Here is a 22,518-nt window from a genome sequence, read left to right on the forward strand (position 1 = left end):
ATTATTGTATTTATTTGGCACATTGCCCCATTGATTCAGTGCAGAGCTGCAACAAGAGCTGCAGTTGTATGCAGAGATTTCCTGCAGAGAGAGGCTGCCTGAACACGGACCTCCACCAACGAGAAAGCTGGGGAGACAAACGGAAAACTTCAGTGTGTGAGATCACGATATTGTTAAGGATCTGCACTTTGATGATCACCAAGAGTCCACTGCAGACCTCAACATCCTTTAACAGAAAACCTGTCACATCTATCCAACATCAGGACAGGTCATCCAGAGCTGAAGTACATTCTATAAATCGTAGATCTACAGTTAGATGAGTGTTCCACCCTTATTCTTACTCTTACAGTCAAGATGCACAGGTATTAGACAGATATGTCAGGCTCGGCCTATGTCAGCATACCTGATCATCTGAAGCACAGTATTTGTTGATGATCTTGATCTAAAAGAGAAATAAAAAATAAGACAACAATCAGCGACATACACAACAACAAAAAGCTATGGAATGTATTGTTACATAAAGGTAACCTGACCCCCTGAGAACACCTGCGAGTGAAGGATTAATATTTCACAATTGAGACGACTGACCTCAATGACAGCGCAGCAACTGGCACCGTAGAATTACCTGGGAAAGCATGTTTTGCATTTTTCTTTTTTTTTTTCATCTGTAGTTGCTGATAAGTCTCCTCACTTATAACCTGTGCTTTAAGATTCAGGACCACTAAAGTCCAGACCACTAGAGTCTGAAAAGACATCTGAAGTTAAACTCTCAATAACACAGTTCATCTCTTCCAATTTATGCATAGGTGATTTAGCCATTTTTAAAAAAAAAAAGAAAAAAAAAAAGAAGAAGAAGGGTACAGCAAACCCACTGAGGAACATATTTCAAAGGCTGTTTCAAAATGCCAATTTCTTTGTAAGGGAACATTATCACTCAACCAGAGCAAAACATTTTCACTTTGAATGCACCACTGGTGTGTCAACATTTCACACTCAGCATGGTAGTTGCTCTTGTTTGTCTCACCTCAGTTACAAACAAAAGCATCACATTACATTGTCACCTGAAATTCTGATAGTATTACTAGGTGCTAACAAGCTGCCCAAATCTTTCAGTTTCAGTTTCTGTAAAACAACATCAAACAAACAACATCAAACAATCCTCTGCCAAGTCAGATGACAGTCATTCACATAAATGACACGCGAGGGACCACCAAGGGTGTCAGAGTCTATTTAAAGGTTGTAGGTCATTAAAACAAAAGTTCCGCTCTCTTCCCAAAGCGGGCACACAATTACATCCTGATTGGCCGTTTAGCAATCACACTCCACGTCCGTAATTAGGTGATGCAGGCATGAATTAATCACACTTTTTTTTTAAAAAAGGCAGCTGCACAATCTACGAGCACGGGCGTACAGTACGTCTGCACCCTTACCAAAAACGCGCCGCATCATCAGTGTGATAATCAAAGTGAAATAGGAGGAAATGAGAGAAAGAGAGAGAGAGAGAGAGAGAGAGAGAGAGAGAGAGAGAGAGAGAGAGAGAGAGAAAGCCGAATGACTACTTAGCAGTCATTAATTAGATATGAGAGAGCCTCTTTTTTGTCAGCAGAGGGGGAGAGGTGCCACTGTGACTCAATGAGTGCTTGTCAGGAAGGGTCTATTAAAACCATTCTACACTGTAGTCTGTGAGTAAGGGGAAAAAACATGTAACAAATGTGGGCACAACATATTCATTACACGCTTCAATGTTTTCCTTATAAGGACGGTGCTATCTACTAAGTGGAGAGTAAAAAATTTACTGGCTGAAACTTTGTGATTCCATAAACGAACAATCTGTCCACTTATATTTGTTAAAAAAAATAAGCACGTTCAGATGATCTGATAAAACTGAATCAAAAATCTATGAACGCCAAGAAGCGTGCTTACATGTCATACGAGTTTTTACGTATTTAAAATTATCGCAAACACTCGACAACTGGTTTTCTTCTCACCTTCAACTTCAATAAAGACTGAAGTAAAGATCCAACCAAAGCCTCTAATGTTCAGAGATGGACTTACGTTCTCCTGTGTCAAGTCATTGATATTTGTCGATATTGCTTGGAGCCAGTCTGTGCTTTCTGCTGCAGTGCAAAATTGAAGAATATTGGTGCTGGCTCCATCCAAGGCAAAGACTTCAAAACAGTTGGACCTGGAGGAACGTAGAGGTCAAAATTAGAAGTGCTGCAGACGACTGAAGGCAATTTTGCACAAAGCGAAGCCGGAGCAGTCCGTTACTTCTGCTGTACTTAAGCTGTAAAACCTGTATTACCACATTACATACAGTAGAGCTTCTTTCAGGAGCCTAATGGCCAAGTGGCAGCTAATTATAAAACTATCTCCACAGCAGATGCTCTGGAGAGGCTCTTCATATCCTGAGCGATGCTGATCATATTCATGACACTTTTTCTCTGATGACATCTTTGTTGTGGTAAAGTTACAGCGGTTTTTGAGATTAAATTAAATGCCTCTACAAGCTCAGCCAATGGCTCTTATTAAAAGGAAACAGGGACTGAAGTCCTGTGTGTCTCACAGTGTGGGAGCACACATGCATATAAGTTGTAGCTAAAGTCAAGAGTTTAAAGGAGTAGTTTGATGTTTTGTATTCCAGGAGAGAGTTAGATGAGAAGATACCACCCACGCCAGCAGCAGGTTAGCTTACCTACGCACAAAGACTGGAAACAGAGAGAAACAACTAGAAAATGTCTCACTAATTAACAGGTTGTATCTAGCTTTATATCTTAATGCTAAGCTAAGCTAACAGGTTGCTGTACCTTTATTATATATATATATATATATTTACATATTTATATTTATGGTGTCAAATTTCTCATCTGACTCTCCTCCAGAAAGCAAATAGCTGTATTTCCCAAAATTTCAAACTATTCCTTTAACAACAAAACAGCACTGAAATATCCTTTTTAAATGTTTTAATATAATGAGGTACATATAATCTAAATTTATTCCTAAATCTATAACAAAAAAGAAACTGAAGCTGAAGAAAACCCTGCACATGAACCAAAACTGGCTCTGAGATGTCAAAGTAAAACACGCTCAAGCTCAGAATGAGAGTTACCCATCACAAGGCATTTACAGGAAGAAATGAGGTTTTTTTTTTTTTTTAACAAAGTTATTGTACATTTGGCATCTTTTGGGTACATCATGGCCTCAGAGCGCCTTGAGGTTAAACACACTGCTTTACTAACACAATTAAATTTCTCTGTTGACGGGGTGTTGATGAGGTCATCTGAGGGAGATCGCACTCATCAGCAAAATGAGATACTTTCTGACATTTAATTTCGCTGCATTTGCACGCTGCTGACACTTTTATCCTCAGAGATAGTTGTCACTAAACATGGAAGCGGTGTTGTGTGATGGCTAAGCCGTCCCATTCCAGAAACTTTAGGGTGGTTGGGGGAGGGCTTTCTGAAGGCTTGGAGAAATGTTGCATGAGAAGCGGGGAGATGTTGTGGAGCTACGTGACACGAAGGCTAAACACAGAGAGACAATAGAAAGGTAAGGAATGCACAGTATGAGGAGGGAAATCGTCTAAGACAGCTCCTAAACCAAACACTGTTCTCTAACTCATACACACAGCAGTTCCTCGAGGTTAGACGTTACAAAGTCAGCATTCCTAACAAATCCTCTGGTGAGCATGAGCTTCATACTGTATCTGCAATAAGCTTGTTAAAATCTTATGTTCCGCTGCCTGTGTACTGACCCAGTGGCTCTCCAGGGGCGATTTTTACCGGACTTAAATGTTTTTTTATTTAACAAGGGTACAAATTCTTTCTGTGTCAGTGTGCCTGACTACAATTAGCTTTACTCTATGAATTTTACAATTATAAGGCATCACTGATGGACATTCAGAATTCTTTTTTAAACTGCTCTGTCTTGTGAACCAGCAACGCCAAAATGCCTCTGCTTCTGCAGAGAAAAAGCGAGCGACTGATGATGCCGAATCTACAGTATATCACTTAGCTCCCTTTCAATTAATGCAGAGCCTTTGAGACTGTGCAGTAATGGGGGAAAACGCGAGAACGAATGAAAGTGCAATGAATGAAGAGCTCCAAACCAAGAGGAGATTAATCAAAGGAACGGACAGCTGGCGGATCAATGTCAGGAGAACACAACCCCGTCAGGAGGAGCTGCTAAAACCCTTCCACCTCCACTGAGCAGGACAGAAATCCTCACAGAGAGATATGATCTAGGGAGTGTGATTCTTTCAGACATCTGCACCATTCCCAACGGCACAAATTATTGTGCCTTGCCTGCTGACTAGGCAGTAATAAATCCATTGAGACAAAGCAGAGACATATCACCCAGTCAACATGCAGGATGATACATGAAGAATATGTGGGAGGGAAGAGTGTTTTGGAGAGGACTCCAGCTGTTAGCTATGGTGCGAATGGCAACGAGAGGGGAAAATGTGCCATGTCCACCGATTAGTGTGTGAGAGAAACAGGCAGGCTTTGAGGCATTTCGTTTTCAGCATAATTAATGAGAGTTTGCTTTTGATTTCCTACCAAGAAATGCATAGACATAAGTTCAACTTTGAGTCTGTGATGCTGATCAAACCAATAACACACAGCTAAAATGAAAACACAGAACCAGATTATCAAAGTGTAATATCATTCCTGTAATTAAAATCATAATCCTTAAGACTTTAATGAAGTCAAATCCCCTTGATGCTACTTGTCTTTGGTATCTTTTTTCCTGCAATTGTCAGTGTATTTACATTCAGTAATTATTTCTCTATAAAATGTTTTATATTGGTTGAGGCTGAGTTAGCTATTCCTGCGATGGAATGAACGTAAAATTTTATCTGATAACAGCCTGCTATCAGATAAAATTGCCAGTAAATAACTGGCAACAGGAAGTAAACTCTTCACTGTTCACTCTCCTTTCACTGTATCAGAGAACCAGAACATCTTGCTGCTGCTGCTTCACAGTTCGAGGTGGCCTTTATTATGAAGCAGCTACAGGAAAAACGTGTCTGTCACCGCGGCCAGTGTTGCCTGCCACCATTCATCAAAAACACTTCTACATAGTGAGTCTGTGGATCCATTCTTGGGTTTTTGGTTTGGCTGGACTATAAATAGATGCACCATTTACTCCTCTGTTGTATTTGTGACAAAGCAGCTGCTCAAGGAGTGTTTGTTGTCCAACACTGAAATATTAAGGATTACAACCTTAAGTGATTTATGTATAACTGATGGCTAACGCTGTATGCAAATGACTGCTCGCTTTTCCATAAGAAACCAACCAGTAACACAAAGTGTGGCAGGCAAAGCCCTATTAATTTGCAAGGTTCCTTCCCTTTCAAATATATCTGTTTTGACAGCTTAAACAAAAGGCTGAGAATACCTCACTGTCAGACTGAGGAGCTGCTCCGACACCTCAGTCTAGCCAGGAAAATGTGTGCAAAGGAAAGAAACAAGGCTTCTGCTTCTTCCCTGTCAGCCATCCATGTGCCCTTGTTTTCAGACTCTTTTTTTTTTTTTTATAACATGAAAACACGAGAACAATCCTCCAGTTCCCCTCGTGGAGTGGATTTAAACTGGGTAATCCAGAAAAAAAAACTTTGAGAAACTATTTCTGTCATCCCAACTGGGAGTATACTGTATGTACTGGCAGGGATCAGTAGAACATTGTGTAACCTTATGGATACAACAACAACAACGAGTCCACATCAACATTAGATGAGAGCATGAGACTCCTTCCCATCAGTACTAATGGCAACTCCTCATGCTGAAAAGAGGAGTGAAAACACTGGTCACCTTCAACACCCTTCAACAAGGAATGATTTGTGGGTTTACAGGTGCAAATCCTGTATTTACTACATCAATATCCTGGCGACTAATATGTTCTTAAAGTTGTTTTTTTTTTTTTTTTGACAAGAAAAATACATAACAAAGAGACACAAAGCTGCCCTGGTCTTTCAAATCCAGGACCCATGAGAGCGACTTACTTTGGCTGCAGCTATCAAATCTTCAATGAAAACTCTTTTCTAATATCTTTATAATGCTGATTACAAACAGTTGGCAACACAGGATCCCCCCCCAGACATGTTTTAAGCCATATATAAATATAAAAATACTATGCTTGGAATAATTATTTGAGTCTAATATGGCTTTTTAACAAGAAAAAAAGCCTCATTAAAATTTCATAGAATTACATCTACTCCTCATTAAAAAAAATAAAATAAAATCAGGATTTACAAACATGCAAATGCTCTTCATTTCAAATGTGTAACTGCTGGACACTGGTGGTTTGCAGTCTCCACATCACACTTGTGTTAGATGCATACTGGACCATGATTGGCTCCAAACTGGCAGCGATGTCACAAAAGCTTTAATGTGAGGACAGAGACCCCCCCCCCCCACCCCCCCCCCCCCCCCCCATCCCCCCTTTTGAGGTTCCTCCAAACTAATTTGTGAGAAAAATAATTATATTATAATATTTGCACATTTAATTGGGTACCATTCTCATCTCAGTAGCATTTCTGATAAGGCACCATTTATAAATAAGTTCATAAATAAATTATTTTGCATTGTCAAATAGAAATGATTCTTTTAGTCACAGATCATAACAGTAACAGATTAAAAACAGAAAAGGATTATCATAAATTATCTAACCGAGGAAATATAAGTCTGACCATGTTTTTATTTACCCCGGTTATCATCCACATCGATCTGCTCTGTACCTGTGCATTCTGAGATACCAACACCAGCCATGTTTTCTAGAGTAAACTCTGATATTGATGTGCTCTGAGCCTGCAGGGCTCCTTATTGACTGGACCCTGCTATTCCTGATTCAGCACTGGGTTATTAGGTTTAGTGTGACTAAGCTCCAAATCTCCTCAATACATTTCTTCAATATCTCACTCACACTTAGCAGTCATTACACTGTTGATTGGACTAAACATCTGACAGAATCTGTATTGCAGGACTGTTGCTTCATCCAAATAAAGCCTTGAAGTAAAGACAAACTCCTTAGTGACGTCTGTGAGCACTCGTCAGACTGTGGACTGTGCTACAGAGGAGGAGCAGCAGCTTTTCTGTTGGCTGATCTAGAGATAAATTAGTAGACAGGTAAGTATATTTACTAATTTTATCTCACAGATAAAGATTTTTATTTCTACTTCGTACTGAGATACTCTGTTTTGTGATTATTATGAATCGATGTGCTATAGTCTTACAGTTTGAGATTTCATGATATAATCTCATCCTAACTTTTAAATTGCAATTTTAAAATACATGAATAAGCATTTTGACACTGAAGTTTGGCTCTTCTTATTCACTTAAACTGGTTCATGTTTCTTTCATCTGTTATCGTGTTAATGACAGAAAGACTCAAAGGAGAGAACCAGTCTTTTTATTTAGGATGGAGACACACTTGACTAAATTTTAAATTTACAAACCGTGCTCCTGCTCTGGCTCAAGAATATATGAAATATTAATATTAAAACAATTTTTTAAATATACCTATATATATGGTTACACTGGATGTTTTAAAAGCCATGCAACAACCATGCTGACCTATTAATCCAATTTCTTTTTTTCTATTTTATTTAGTAGTTAATCTCATTATTACATTAAGTACTGTGGAAATACTAAGACCTTAATTACCTACAGTGCTGTGTTCTCAAATCATTTACATAAACAGCAATTAATTCTTTACAGCTATTCCTTTACAGGTCAAAATCCTGCATTCAAAATTTACTTAAGTAGAATTATTAGAAACAAAAGCTACCAAAGGTACTATGATGCAGAATGGCTCTCATCAGTGTTATATTATTATATTACTGGATCATTAACATAGACGCACTGAGCAGTTCTTGTCATTGGTTGTCAATAATCTATCATATTTTAGAAACTGATCACATTTTGAAATTGGATAATACCCAATGAGGTGTCATCCAGTGAACAGCTTCAATAAACAGTTTTAATTAACTGTGCAGAGCAAAGTTTCATTATTTATTTATCATTATGTACCTGCAGTTTATGAATTATGCAACCAGACGCACCCTAAAGAGTAAGAAACGTCTGCTTCGACTTCAGCATGAATGCAAGAAATGATAAGGAGAACAGACTTAAGGTGAATGACTTGAATAAAAGACAATTAGAAAAAATGAAATTAGATGTTTCCTCAAGTTTCCTGCGAAAACAGTAACTAAAAGGCATTTAGAACATCATACCAAACTTTAGTGTTGGTATATTTTAAATCCAAACTATGGTATCTTAGATTATTATGAAAACTTTATTAAGTTAATTTTTGATGTTAGGAATCTCTTCTAGTCAGATTTGATAACAATGAATTGTTAATCTGTCATTAGTGTGCGACACACAAATAAAACTGAGCTGTTATCAGCCATGAAATGACAACAAACAAAATCTAATTGAAAGGTTAATACAGTCAGAGACAAATAAATGATGTGTAGAAATAACTGAATGCGATTCAGCTGTGTATGTCATTTATAACTGCCAAATGTTACACAATATTAAACAATACACCTGTTAGGTTTATTCTGTCCCACAGTGTGGAAACAGAAAATGCTGATTGAAAAAGCTTTGGAAGAAAAATAATAGTGAAACCACTGTACACATGAAAATCAATACAAAAAGGACAGGCTTAATAATCAAATGCATTTAAACTTCGACCAGTGTTCTCACAGTCACACCTTCTGAGCCAGAGCCTCACAGCTGCGGTGACCTTTTAAGCCGTTTATGCCTGTGCATAGATATTGGCATTAACATCCTCTCGCCTAAATGAAAAGTGCTTGCTAAGCCAACAACTGTGCTCAGTGAACTGTGCACCTTAGAGGTGAATTATATCATGCTGGATTACCCTTACCTTAATTTATCTGTGCCAGCTTTGTATCTGGAGACTCTGGCCATCAACAAGGGCAGGGAGACGGCATCCAGCCAGCGCTTCTCATACTTTGGTTCATTAGCTGAGGGCGAAGGGGGTGATGGAGCCTGTGTGGAATACATGAACAATGCGATGAGCTTCCTGCTTCCCACACCAAATTCTTTTGATCATTGAGGATGTGGCGTGGATGCAACAGCTGCACCATTTACACTACATGCTAAAAGAATTCCTCTTTTTAACCTGGGTTAATTGGCTGTCCAGTAGGCAAACATCAGACCAACAGCTTGCAACTTTGCACCAACTATCGCTGCCTAATTCGAGTCCAGGCCTGCGACTGTGTACACTCATTATTTCACTGTCTGTTCACCACAGGCTGATCTCACCGGAGATCATAGTGACCAACTGGTTTCCAAATAACATCACAAACAGCAGCATTCGTGTCTTATGGATCTAATATCTAATGGAGCAGATGCAGCTGCAGCTAAGTTAAGTTTTCTATTCAGTGTTTGTAGTCACCTCCTCCAGTTAAAAGTCAGCTCTGGATTCAAATGAAAATGTTTTCAAATTGTTTAATCTGTTTATTCCTTATAGCATTGAAACAGTTAGTTCTTTGACAGAAAACAAATTTCTAAAATGAAATTAAATTCATTTTTTTCCTTCGTCTATCTACACTAAGTAACCCCACAATGACAAAGCGAAAACCGAATTTAAGAAATATTTGCAAATTTGATAAAAAGGAAAAAAGTGAAATATCACACTGGCACACACACAGCAAGTATTCAGAGCATTTACTCAGCATTTAGTTGAAGCACCTTTGGCAGCAGTTACAGCCTCGACTTTTCTTCAGTCACAAACTTTGAACACCTGGATTTGGGGATTTTCTGCCATCCTTCTCTGCAGATCCTCTCAAGCTCTGTCAGGTTGGTTGGGGACGGGTTGGTGGACAGCCATTTTCATTTCTTTCCAGAGATGTTTGATTGTGTTCAAGTCAGGGCTCGGGCTGGGTCACTCAAGGACATTCACAGAGTTGGTCCCTAAGCCGCTCGTGCGTCATCTTGGTTGTGTGCTTAGGGTCATCGTCCTGCTGGCAGGTGAACCTTCAGCCCAGTCTGAGGTCCTGAGTGCTCTGGACCAGAGGATATCTGTGTACTTTGCTCTGCTCAGCTTTCCACCAGAGAATCTTCTTTCTCACAGAGCTGCAGTGACAGCTGTCCTTCTGCAAGTTTCTCCCATCTCTGGAGCTCAGCCAAAGTGACCATCAGGTCCTTGGTCACCTCTCTTACCAAGGAGCATCTCCCCTGACTGCTCAGTTCAGCTGGACTGCCAGCTCCAGGAAGAGTCCTGGTTCTTCCAAACTTCTTCCATTTGAGAATATTTTTTGTAGCCTTCCCCTGATCACGCTCTCGTCTCTGAGCTCTGCCGGCAGTTCCTTCAACCTCACGGCTTGATTTTTGCTCTGATATACACCATCAGCTGTGAGACCTTACAGAGAAAGGTTTTTAATACATTTGCAAAAATTTCTAAAATTCTGTTTCTGCTTTGTCATTGTGGGGTATTGAGTTTGGACTGATGAGGGAAAAAAGATTTTAAAACGACTTTAACTAAAGGCTGCAACATAAAATGTGAAAAGAGTGAGGAGTCTGAATGCTTTTTGAAGCATTGATTTCACTGAATACAAATCAAGAGACCGACCATTACAAGAAAAGAAGAAAGAAAGCATGGTACCATTCAAAAGAAAATTTAAATAACAGAAATAGCAGTCAGCAATACTGGCAAAATATGAGCTCAAAGGCATGACTTTTTGTTTGTGTGTGTGTGTGTGTGTATCTTCACTGTGTACAGATACATCCACAAGTAAATAACAGTAGGCTACATTTCCACACTTCACACACACACACACGTGGGTCCAGGAGAAAATGGAGCCAAAGTGGATAAAAACAGACTGACAGAGGATGCCTCTTGACATTCATTAATGAGAGAATGAAACTGGTTCTGATATAATCTCAGCTGAGAGTGTTGTTCAGTTATGAAGCCATATTTGGGGGGAAAAACACACTTGCTGCTTAAATTGATGGATTACATTCATGTTGGCAGCAGTGAGTCTCTCTGAGCTCTTTTTAATGGGTTTTTGAAAACAGTGAAACTGCAGAATGAGCTTCTGACTGAGGCAAATACACAGGTGCATTTAGGCTTCTTACAGGCAGTAATGAGCATTAGGAAAAACTCAGATTGCAGCTTAGAGATGCCTCGCTTAGAGCAAGAATAAAGGTGTTAATGCGGCATGGAGGCAGGTTTTGTGTTTGAAAGTCACGTCCTGGGTTGTGGGTCCTTTCTGATGGTGGCAATTCACATGGCAGGAAGTGAAGAGAGACTTCATAATAGTTTGGAATGCACTTCACAGACCATTATACATGAGTGTAATGGTCTGCACTTCTTTCTCTGTATTAGAATCTGCTCAGAATAGGAATGGGTGGGAAAAGTGTGCCACAGTTAGGTTTCTATGTGCTTGTAAACGCTGTCTGACATTCAGGCTCCTCTGTGCTAAAGTTTTCTTTTTGACAATGGCCTGAAGGCTTTATGTAAGTGAAAAAAAAATTACGGGTGTTTACTGTATAATAGTGAAGACGTTCTCTACAAAGAATAATGTGTTGTTGTCATGATAGCTAAAATGTCAATACGGCTTTCATATTGTTGCAAAAATTGAATCGTTTCTCACAGAAAGTTTAATGCTTTCGTCAAATGCGTTCAATGTGAAATTCTGTTACAGTTGCTGCTTTAAGAGTTTGAGAGAACAGAAGAGTCTGGTTCTGGACAGAGGACTGAAAACAAAAGCTGCAAACACAACACACCTGATAAAATAGTAAAATATGCTGATCTGGATTTCACTTGTTTGAAGTGGTGGACTAAACTGGTGCCAGAAGCCAGTTTAAAAAAAAAAAAAAAGTTTCTGAACACCTGACACACAACTATGTGACTTGACATGTAAAGCACACACACATGCACAGTCTATACAGGTGAGAACGATATAACAGGAGTGAGGTGAAGAAAAAAGAAAGAAAAAAGGTTCATAATGAAACAGTAATAGAACTAAAGTAAAGAGTTATCAAAATGGAATCAGTTAAGCAATTTGAAACTGGAGAGGTCATAACGTAGGGGAAAAGGTAGGTTTTAATCTTACAACTGAAAATCTCCACAGAGCTTTCTTCTCAAATTTGCAGAGACTTTATTTCAAAGAAGGGAAGCTCAATGAGCAAAGGCTCTACTCCCGTAACATTCTGGTTAAATCTAAGAACAAATAAATAACCAGGATCAAGAGAACACAGATCACATGACAGAGCAGACAGAAGGGAGATGTACTGTAGGAAGGAGCCGGTCTATTTAAAGCCTAGTAAACCTCAGGACAGGTGTTATATGATCACACTTCACAGACCCTTTAAAAGACTCTAACAGGGAAGCCAGAGCAAAGCTCACTGCAGCAGTCGATGTTGGACGAAGATTTGAGCGTCTGAATTCGATAAAATGAGGCATATCTTGGCCATGTCACGTAAATGACAGAGGAACCACTCCCAAATTCTTGACTGCATGGCTCTGGCAGTCATTATGGATTTATAGAAAAATCCATGAAAACTGATCCATGTCTGGCTGGACCAACATTTCACTCTTCATCGTTTTCAGATGTTGAAGTTGTTATATGTCTTTAGCTTTACAAGCTGGGAGGGGTGATCAGCTGTTACACAAAGACAGATTTGTGTATTGTTGTTATACTGCAGAGGTGATAATATGTTGTTGTTGTTTTTTTAAACACGTGACCAAGCATCTTCTGAATGTAAAGAGAGAACAAACAAGGTCTGAGTCCTGATCCTTGTGGAACACTGGACCTGTAAGATACTGTATCATTGTGTACAATACTTTGTGCTCTATTGCTCAGATATAAGCGCAACCAGCGAAGTGCCAGCCCCTTAAGGCTAACGAAGACCGAAAGGGTGTTACGGTCTGCAGCGTGAAAGGCAGCTGTTTGGGTAGAGTGTTTGGATCTGAACCCAGGCTGACACTCATCAGGAAGACTGTTACTAAACGGGCAGGCTGTGAGCGGGCGAGCAACCACCTCTTTTAACAGTTTGGACATGAAGGAGAGATTTGAAATTGGACTATAACTGTTTCAACTTTGAGGATCAAGTTTAGGTCTTTGCAGTAAAGGAGTAACAACAGGCGTTTTCAAAGCAGCAGATGCAGAACTGAGAGATGTGATGATCCTGAGAAGAGGGCATCTTTGCTGACTGAATAACTCTTTTGTGAGGTTGTCTGGAATTGGATCTACTGTAGAGCACATGTGGTTTATTTACAACATTTTCAGAAACAATTTTAGAAAGAGTGCAGTAGAGGATATTCATACTTAAACAATGATAAATGTCAGGCGTGGTGAAATACACCCATCAGCCATGATCCCATTCACTGTAATGGGAAAATGGTCTGAGACTCTAAGGCCCCACTGTATATTTATACAGCCACAACATTTAAAGCAGTAACCAGCTTTAATGTTGTGGCTGATCGGTGTAAAAAACAGTTTCTCAGTCAGACACTAAACCAACCTCGTTGTCATTTACTAATTGCTTTTAATTCCTATTGGTATGAGAGTCAGAATTGTAGCATCACTGCTCAAAACAAGATTTTGACATGTTTCCTCTAAAATCGTTCAAAATTCAAGGGTTTAATGAAGTGCCCCTTAGAGACTGATGCTAGGTCCTGAAGCATAATATGTTGACAACAGCTTTGATAGCTGGATTTGCCACATTTAAATGCAAATCACACCACACTTAATGAAGAACAGATGCATTACATATTATCTAATGAATTCCAAGCTTGGGGATCACATAAACGAAGTTTTAGCAAGATCAAAAACAGTGAATCATTCCTGCAGTTAAGGATTATCTATCAGCAAAAAAAAAAAAACAATAAACAAACAATCAATCAATCAATCAATCAGGTGCAGTAGGTGTGTGCTTATCCCACAAGAACCAAATAACCTGCCTCCCCCTGAGTTCAGAAAGGCTGAACATATTACCAGAGCATTAAAATAGCCTCTGGGTGGAATGTAGTCAAGAGTGAACAGCAGAGAAAAACTCCCTGCCTCTGCAAAGTGAGTTGCACATCATTGCTGAGCTACAACATGTCGCATGCAGACCCCTGTCAGCTCCGCACCAGTAATTACTACATTTCGAAAGAAATTATCATCGTTTGCTCCATTTATGTCAACCCAGGACAAAATGTTTTAGTTAACTCTCAAGCGCAGCTCTGCCGAGAGTAGGTGAGGTGGCAGGAAATAGAAAACTATCAGGCTGTCAGAGTGGATTACACTGACAAAGCACCTGCCTCTACTGAAGAGCTGGAAAATGGGAACTAAAGCCACAGTGTTGTTCTTTATATCAGTCAGTCAGTCAGTCCTTCATGGGTACTGATACTACAGAGATGACATGATCCGAGCATAATTATTTGAAAGTGTCTAAATAAATCAATGAGGCGAACGGTCCAGGGTGCAGTGAAAAGGAGAAATTTGTCAGTCATTTCAATCACAGGAGAGACAACTAAAGACACGCTTAGTGAATTCTAATCGCCTACAGAAAGGATGTCTGTGAGTGCTCAGAGAGGGAAAAACTCCAGCACAAACACAACTGCACTTTTGTCAACTTTACAATTTCCACATACTGTAAACCATAAACACTGTGGTCAGGGAGATACTGTCACAGTGGAAATGTGAAGACTCGAGTTAAATACTAGCATCAGTATACCAACATGCTGACGTTTACCCTTATCACCAGTGTAGTTTAGCATGTTAGCATGCCCCCCCCCCCAAAAAAAATAAATGGTGACACTACAGGAAAAACTTGTAAAAAGATGTAGCACTGGGGCTTATGATTAATAACAATGACTCACTCATTAACAGTGCTGGGTACGAACACAAAAAATCTAACAGATGGCTGTGGAGAACAGGAATGTGCTGTCAATCAACTGTGTATCTTTAATCAAACCCATTCGTTTAGACTTTGATTGCAGGTAAGCTCTTGGGTGTTTATCTAATAAAAAGAATTAGTGTGATACATGTAAGAATGAAGTAATACAGAGATTTCCCAGTCATTAAATGAGGTAAAAGTAATGGCGGAGTTCTTTGCTCCCATGAAGCATTGTAGGAGCACGTTTGTAATGAGGAACAGTAATTTACTGTTTATTGTTATATCAGCTTTGCCTTAAGTTGCTACCTCCATTTTGACTCCGTTTTTCACATTTTCCAGAACAACTTTCAACATCGCTCAGTGAACTCTGTATGCTTTGTAGCATACAGCCATTTAATGTATTGGGATTGAGAGCAATATGAAGCTCAAAAAAAGCAATGTCTTTTCTGTCAAGAAAATGGGAGCATCGTGCACCTCACCCCACCGTGCCCCTTGTGGCTGCACTGCATTCGGGTTTATTGGGTCTGGTGTCAGTGGAGAAATTGCTCTCTTTCTCTCTACCATTCCTCCCTGTGTGATGGTTGAGCGTTAATGAAAAAAATGAGTCTAGAAAGAAGTCCTTAGGTTCTGAGGAATTTACATCAAAAGAATTTACTGCTTTAGACTATTCAAAAAAATGATCCTATTTGAATTCATGTGCTGAAAATATCTTATGTGTGGTAACATTAGGCCTTTTTGAAATGATAAAATAGAGCCAGAGATGTATGACTTTTAAACTTTAAACTTTGCACTTCACATCCTTGTAAATAATGACATGTCCTCATAAAGTAGTGACTTTCTGACACAGCAAACAAACAAAAGCTAAAGCGCAACATTGGGATTATTTCTCATATCTCATCTTATGAAGCTGATATGCAAGCAAACTGTCTACTTACACATTCAGCAGACACAGAGCAACATTACCATTAATGTGGATACACGTTTCTGGGCAGCTGATGAATGCAAGACCAATGCTTACTCTAGCTCTGTTTTGGTATCTGCCAACTAGTGGGCAAAATATATGGCTCTTCAGCAGCTACCACTATGTTCCCTGGCCAGTAGCTAACTATCTTGCTAACTGTGGGCAGGTAGTGTGCAGCAACGTTTATCAGTGCTGTTTTGCTGAAACAACTGCCTGCTGTGGTTGGAAACAAGGCTGATAGGAATGGTGAGAGTGAACCAAAACCATTAAAGTTGCAGACTGTAAAACCAAAACAATGAGCTGAAAGAGGCTAAAATGCCTGATGAGACCTGCAGAACTGGATGAGAACTCTCATCCAGTTCTTATAATAATCAGTCTTACAATAATTGTTAGAATCAGTGTCTTCTTTCACATTACACAGTCTCTTCAAAAATACTGATTAATGCAGCTTTAACTGTGCCCAATGAATTCTTATTTGTTAGATACAGAAAAACAGCACTAACCTTTTTATAAAAAAAAAGGCAAAATTCACAGATGAAATCATCAAACCTTTGTTCAAAAGTGAGACTCAAAAGCAGAACGAAGAATTAAAGGGCAACCAGTTTGTGTCTTTTACTACACAGAATGTGCGGAAGTTGTTCAGTACGTATGAGTTCAATTACCATTCCAACCCCTGCACAACCTCAGGCTTAATGACCCTTTCCATTACAGACTGTTTCATATGATGCAGAGTTGCTTAATGGCATGCAATGTCATTTTTTTCTTTGGGGGGGAAAAAAGTTATGGGCTGCCCTACTTTCCTGTAAATCTCTATCTGGAGGCTTCCTATCATTATACTCTGAACATTAAAGTGAATTCAGAACTTACACTGCACTGAAAAAAAGCAACATAACAACCAATTGCTCTAAGAACAAAAACAACCACTCACGTAATGGTCCTTATTTGCGAGGCAAGAAGAATCTCACTTGACATGAGCAAAAACTAAATGGAGGCCAGTTCTTACTATTTGTGTTTTTCACTCCTTAAATGTTATTTCTGGGGTTAGAAAGCTGCCTGGCTAATTGTGTTTGTCAGCCACCTAGTTTTCAATGAGAAAATTAAATGTAAAGATTCTTGCTACAGCCAGCTGACCTATTATTATTTGTTTCTGCATAGGTAGGCATGTGTTAGGGTCCGTTTTTTTTTTCCTCAGATAAAACCATGTGCACATAATGAGAACTGAAAGAAATGCAGACCACGCAAAGGCCCGGTACACAAGGATGTGTTGCCTTCTCCGGCTCCTGCTAGGGATTTAAATGAAAACACTTTAAATCTAGATTATCTATGAAAGGTTAAAGTGGCCACCTGCTGTCCTTCATGCTTTCTCTGAATAATTCATGCAAGATGATGAGCAGTCTTTACGGCTACTCTTTTCATTATACATTACCATATTAATATGCAATTTTCTGAAGCCTTACCAAACGGTGAAATACTGGCTTTGGGCAAAACATTTATTGCTCCTCATCATGCCCAGCATGTAACATTTAGCTCTACAGCAACATCAAGTCCAATTTGCTAACCTAAGCCATTCTTGGGTTGGGCACAGCAATGACGGGAACTTACTGTACGTTTTTGGAAGCCAGTGCTGAATATGTCCTGTTATTACAGGTGATGAACTGACTGTATCACACTGCAGTTTGGTAAGATTGAAATACCCCTCTTTGATATCAGCTGCTACTACAGTGAAACTACTCCTATACACCTATAATTCCTGCAGTACACACTGTAATCACAGCCATCGCCTCTCTAAGATCAAACAAGGTCAAGGAGCCAACAACAGCTTTGTGGGATAGCACAGAACCAAATGAATGATTCTGACTGTTTGTTCTTTGTTGCCACCCTTTTGTCTCTATAAAACCACAGTGACACAGCCACAGATTAAACTGAGTGGTTTTACACAGCAGATCAAACAGATGTTGGTGTTTGTATGCATGTATTTCTGCATTATGCAGAGATCACACATTGATCATATGACTTATGTTTTTAAAAAATAAAATATGATCCTATAGAAAATAATCAAATTAATCAATGAAAAGAACCATATTCCACTTCACTATACTTTAATGCAGTGGAATATGTCTAATGTCTAATATGAAAGGAGCACATCAACAAATAAGGGATTCTTTTGCTGATTTTAACACATCTACAAAGGGCTCATGACATCCACAAAACTTGCCAATACTCTCCGCATCAGTAGCTAACACTCTTATTTACTTCCATCACCCTGTGACCTATTTTAGCACCAGTGAAGGATGGAAAAACAACAGGGAGAGTTTGGCTGAGATAAGTTTAATTTTCCTCCCTCTGCTCCACAGGAGTCGGCTATCAGGGCTGGGACCCACATTTTGGACAGCCAAGCGCCGTCCTAGCACATGTGCGTAGAGGACGTTATGGATTACTTCCTATTTAATAACATGTCAAAGTCAAAGCAGATTTGTGTGAGCCACAGTCCTAAATGGGAAGCAGAGGCTCAGGCGGCTGCTGATAGCGCAGCTGGTGCTGCCCAGCTAGCGGTTAGCCCCGCTGAGCTAACAGAATGAGGCAGACCGAGAGGCTCTATAGCCAACGAACAGACTTGATTGGTTGTATTTGTTCTCCTGCTGTCCTCCAGTGCTAAGTGATATTTACTCACTAATACAGTGAGGTTCACTGTAAACTTTTTCAGCGCTGGGAAAGGGTAGGTGTGTGAGAGCCAATGAATACTTGAAACTTTCTTCAAAGTTAAAACAAAAATAAATAAATAAAATATTTAATGAATAAGATGTTTGTCGGCTACTTAAGTAAATGTCTCAAAAACCTAAAGCTATGTTTACACACTGATCATGTTCTCTGTCTTGGAAAAGTCTCACTAGCAGCACACTACAAAAAAAATGCATTCACTTACTAATTACACATATATAATTTAAAAAAGCAATTACATTACTGATTAGTCGACACCTAAAGTAATTCATTATTTTACTTCCAACACTTCCAAAGTCTTGAGACTCATAAATCATATACAGCATTCTGTATCTAAACAGAAATAGAAACTGAAACAAAGTGGTTTAATAAGCAGTCAGTCCACGGTTTAAAGGTACTTACTGACCATCAGCACTGAGCTTAGCACTGGACACTGCCCTCACATGGAAGGTTCAGGGTTCACACAACCTCCGGCTCAACAAAGCTAAACTAAGCTAACACAGCTAAATGGAACTTAGTCATCATTCGTTTCACACCTGTGCCTTTCCTTCTGTGATATGTCAACATGTCTTCTGTGGAAAAAAGCCTTTGAAGACTTACTGGTGGTTAGCTAGAAGGCAGACAAGCCAAATAATTATGCATAATATATATACATAATTATAATGTTCCCTATTATGTTAGTAGAATATGTAATCAGGCCGTAATTCTATTTACAACAAAACGTATTTGCTCTTGCTGTTTTGTTGTATAGAAACAGAATTTTTAGACAGCAAACAAGCCAACCCTCCAAAATGTCAGAGTAATTGAGTGTTAATGGGAAAAATTACTATGATGCAATTACTGAATTTCAAATTATATTTTACACTACTTGGTACTGAAAAGTTATCACAGCAAGTTACTAAATATTGCATTAATGCCCTACACTGTTGTCCACCCCCACAAACGTTTTAGACCTCATTAGACCTCTCTACAGACTTCGCTTGATTTACATCTCCCCAGCTCTCTTCTTAAAATCTGTCGCACCCCTGAGAGCGGGACACTTTAGCACCTCAGCCCAGATGACAGACATCTGTGTGGGTGTTTTCATCTTTTGATATTGTCATTATTTCCTCCTTAACAGTTGCACTAATTGGAATTAGAAGAAGAACCTGGCACATTTATGCCTGGATTGTCAACCACTAAATGTACTGTGATGCAGCTCAAACATTTCCAGACATTTTCCATTTGAATTTAGACGACAGCACAGCCTTGGCTGAGGTACGTCTGCAGCTGCTAACCATTCCTAGTCAGAGGAGCCAAATGGAGCTGCTGGCTACTCCACCTGAGCATTTGAAACCACACATCACACATCAGTTTGTACTTTGTCTCCTGGTGTATTTTTATGGCCATTGTACAGATTATGATAAGAGGCTTAATTAGCAGAGCAGTAAACATACATTCACCCAAAGACAGACTAGTCTGAGGGATCACTCTCACACACTGGTGTTCTGGTACATGTAGGCACTGCAGAACAGGAGGAGGCTCTTTGAGCAGGAGGATCATTTGTTAAGATGAATGGCACTAATGGACATCTATGAAATTACAAGCCAGATACATTCATGTGTGCACAGCATACTGTCGGTCATATCTAAAGCTCCAGTTATGTGATTTCAAAATGTTTGCAGATTCAAAAGTATATTTACTGAGTATTGAGCCGAGGTATTTCAGTAGTAAATTGAAGGTAGTAATGACTGCAGTGAATGACCAGTTAAAGATCTTATATTGACCCTATATCAACTGAAGATACAGTATAATTACTGATGGCTTCAGCCTAGTCTGCTGAAATTATATATAAAGGCATCAGTTACTTGTAAAAATTAATATGTTGAAGGTAACCAACATAATGCAATCAGCATTACACATGAAAAATCAAATCTTTCTTACTGTGTTGTTTCCGTTTCCATTTAAATGTAAGCCACTGTCAAAGAGGGGAGAGGATACTCTGCTGTGATCCGTGGACGGCCCTGGAGAACCTGAGAGAGAGAGAGGAGGAGAATTCATGTTCTTTACAAAAAGGTTTCTGGAGAATCACTGTTAAACATTTAGTCCAGCTTCCCATCATGTCTGTGATTATTTTATACTTTCAGAAACAAAGAAAATAAGTCAAGAGTTTCACCTAAACCTCAAACACCAGGGTTTCAGCTCATAGAGTTAAATTTTAAGGTTTATTATTGACTTTATTCTGCTGCCCTGCCTTTACACCGTACAGTGTAGGGTACAGACAGCATCCAAAAGAGACAAATGCTGCCTCTTGATATGATATTAGCTTGGAGGACCTGCCTTCTGATTCGATCACACTCAGTAAAGTGTGGCAAACGGCACCTGGCCTCTCCTGCTTTCCATTGGTGTCGTGGCAAAACAAAGAACGGCTTAGAGGGAATACGACTTCAACATTTTCTTTCTCAGGCAACAAAACACGATTCAACGGCCAAACTCCCTACAGCAAAACCTGAGCATCTCCGCACTGACGCCTTCCTATGAATGTTAACTTGCCCACAAGATATGAGGGCTAGATTTCTCACAGCTCTCACTTTGAATTTGGGAGAACGCGGTGTTGTTGTTTTTTGTTTTTTGTTTTTTTCAGCTGAGCCATAAATATTCATGCACATCTATTAGTATTAATTATTTTTCCACATCTGTGTCATCATCTTCATAATTAGGTAAACTGTACAAAATGATCCTTATGTTTGCTGGTAGAGACTGAATTCTTTACATGGTGGATTATTCTTTTCTTGCTTATAGCTAATTTATAAGGCAACAGTTCTCAGCGGCTCAGTAGTCTGTTTGCATCTAACACGCGACTCTGAACATCTTCAACCACATCTCATGGTCTTCCTTTCATGACTGAGTTTGTCCAGTTGTCATGCAGACGGAAGGTTTTTTTTTTTTGGCAAAAATATGTTGACCATACCTAATGGGATGACAGTCAGTGGGTTGTTTACCTATGTTCAGGCCACTGTTAATCAAACAGCACTGCGTTTATTGATTATTTTCATAATCAAATAATCAGGCAATTGTTTTTTCAGTTAATTGATGATTCATCTGGCCTGTGAAAAAAAACCTAATCACAATTTCATGTCTTGTTTGTCCAGCCAACACATTCAAATAGTCAATAAAATAAATATAAAATATCCCCAGGTGTAAAGAATAAAGATATACGCAAAATAACCACAATGACTGATTCTTTTGTTATGTAAATTTGTTTTTATATTGCATAGCTACAAAGTCAAACATGATAAACTCAATAGTGCTGTCTGAAGCTATTTCAGGTAATCAACCACACATCCCTCCACTGCAGTAAGTAGTAAAAGTAAGCAGTCCCACTTACTTTAAAACCATAAAATTGCCAAACTTTACCATTTTTGTCTTCAATTTCTCACCTTCTTCACCTGTATACCTCATTTCTCACCTCTTCCCTGCTCCACATGAATGACTTTAGTGTCTCTGCTTTCATCTTTTCAAGCTGCTGAATGTAAGTACAGGAGCAGAGAGCTGCAGCTCTGGGTGTTGCTAACATTACTGCTCACCTCAGGCCACTGAGCATGACAATTTATTACTTTGGAATAAATGCTCATCTATTGAACAGCTTTAAAGCGTTAAGCTGAGCAAAAGGCAATCTGCGAGAACTATTTATTTATTTATATAGTGTTAGAAGTAGTTTACTGCTAAAAATGCTCAGTGAAATGTAGTTTATTGTGAGCTTACATGCCATTAAAAAAACAAAAAAAAAATGACTCTTACCTAGAGGCAGTTTCAGAAATGATGGAACTTCTCGCAGGTAGCGAACAGTGATGGTGACCTCATCTCCTGCAGTACGCAAGAGGTGAACCTGACAGGAGTGAGAGAGGGGGAGAGGGAGAGATAGATAGCAAGAGAGAGAGAGATTGTGAGCGATGCAGTCAGATAACATTTAATCTCATCTAAATGTAACAAGCCACATTCATG

At 39.2% G+C, this 22,518-nt stretch overlaps 1 protein-coding gene across 1 annotated transcript in view; it reads right to left on the reverse strand.

Moving 5' to 3' along the window:
• Positions 1–22,518, reverse strand: part of sntg2 (syntrophin, gamma 2) — a 69,562-nt gene that overhangs the window by 22,215 nt on the left and 24,829 nt on the right. Inside the window, exons 7-11 of the mRNA XM_041060989.1 lie at positions 22,315–22,402; positions 20,458–20,546; positions 8,890–9,014; positions 2,056–2,185; positions 404–442 (exon numbers count right to left, since the gene is read on the reverse strand). Coding sequence (XP_040916923.1) covers positions 404–442; positions 2,056–2,185; positions 8,890–9,014; positions 20,458–20,546; positions 22,315–22,402 — 471 coding nt within the window. The remainder of the gene's footprint in view (positions 1–403; positions 443–2,055; positions 2,186–8,889; positions 9,015–20,457; positions 20,547–22,314; positions 22,403–22,518) is intronic.

Source organism: Toxotes jaculatrix, chromosome 17, assembly GCF_017976425.1.
Source record: "Toxotes jaculatrix isolate fToxJac2 chromosome 17, fToxJac2.pri, whole genome shotgun sequence".
NCBI classification, from domain to species: domain Eukaryota; kingdom Metazoa; phylum Chordata; class Actinopteri; family Toxotidae; genus Toxotes; species Toxotes jaculatrix.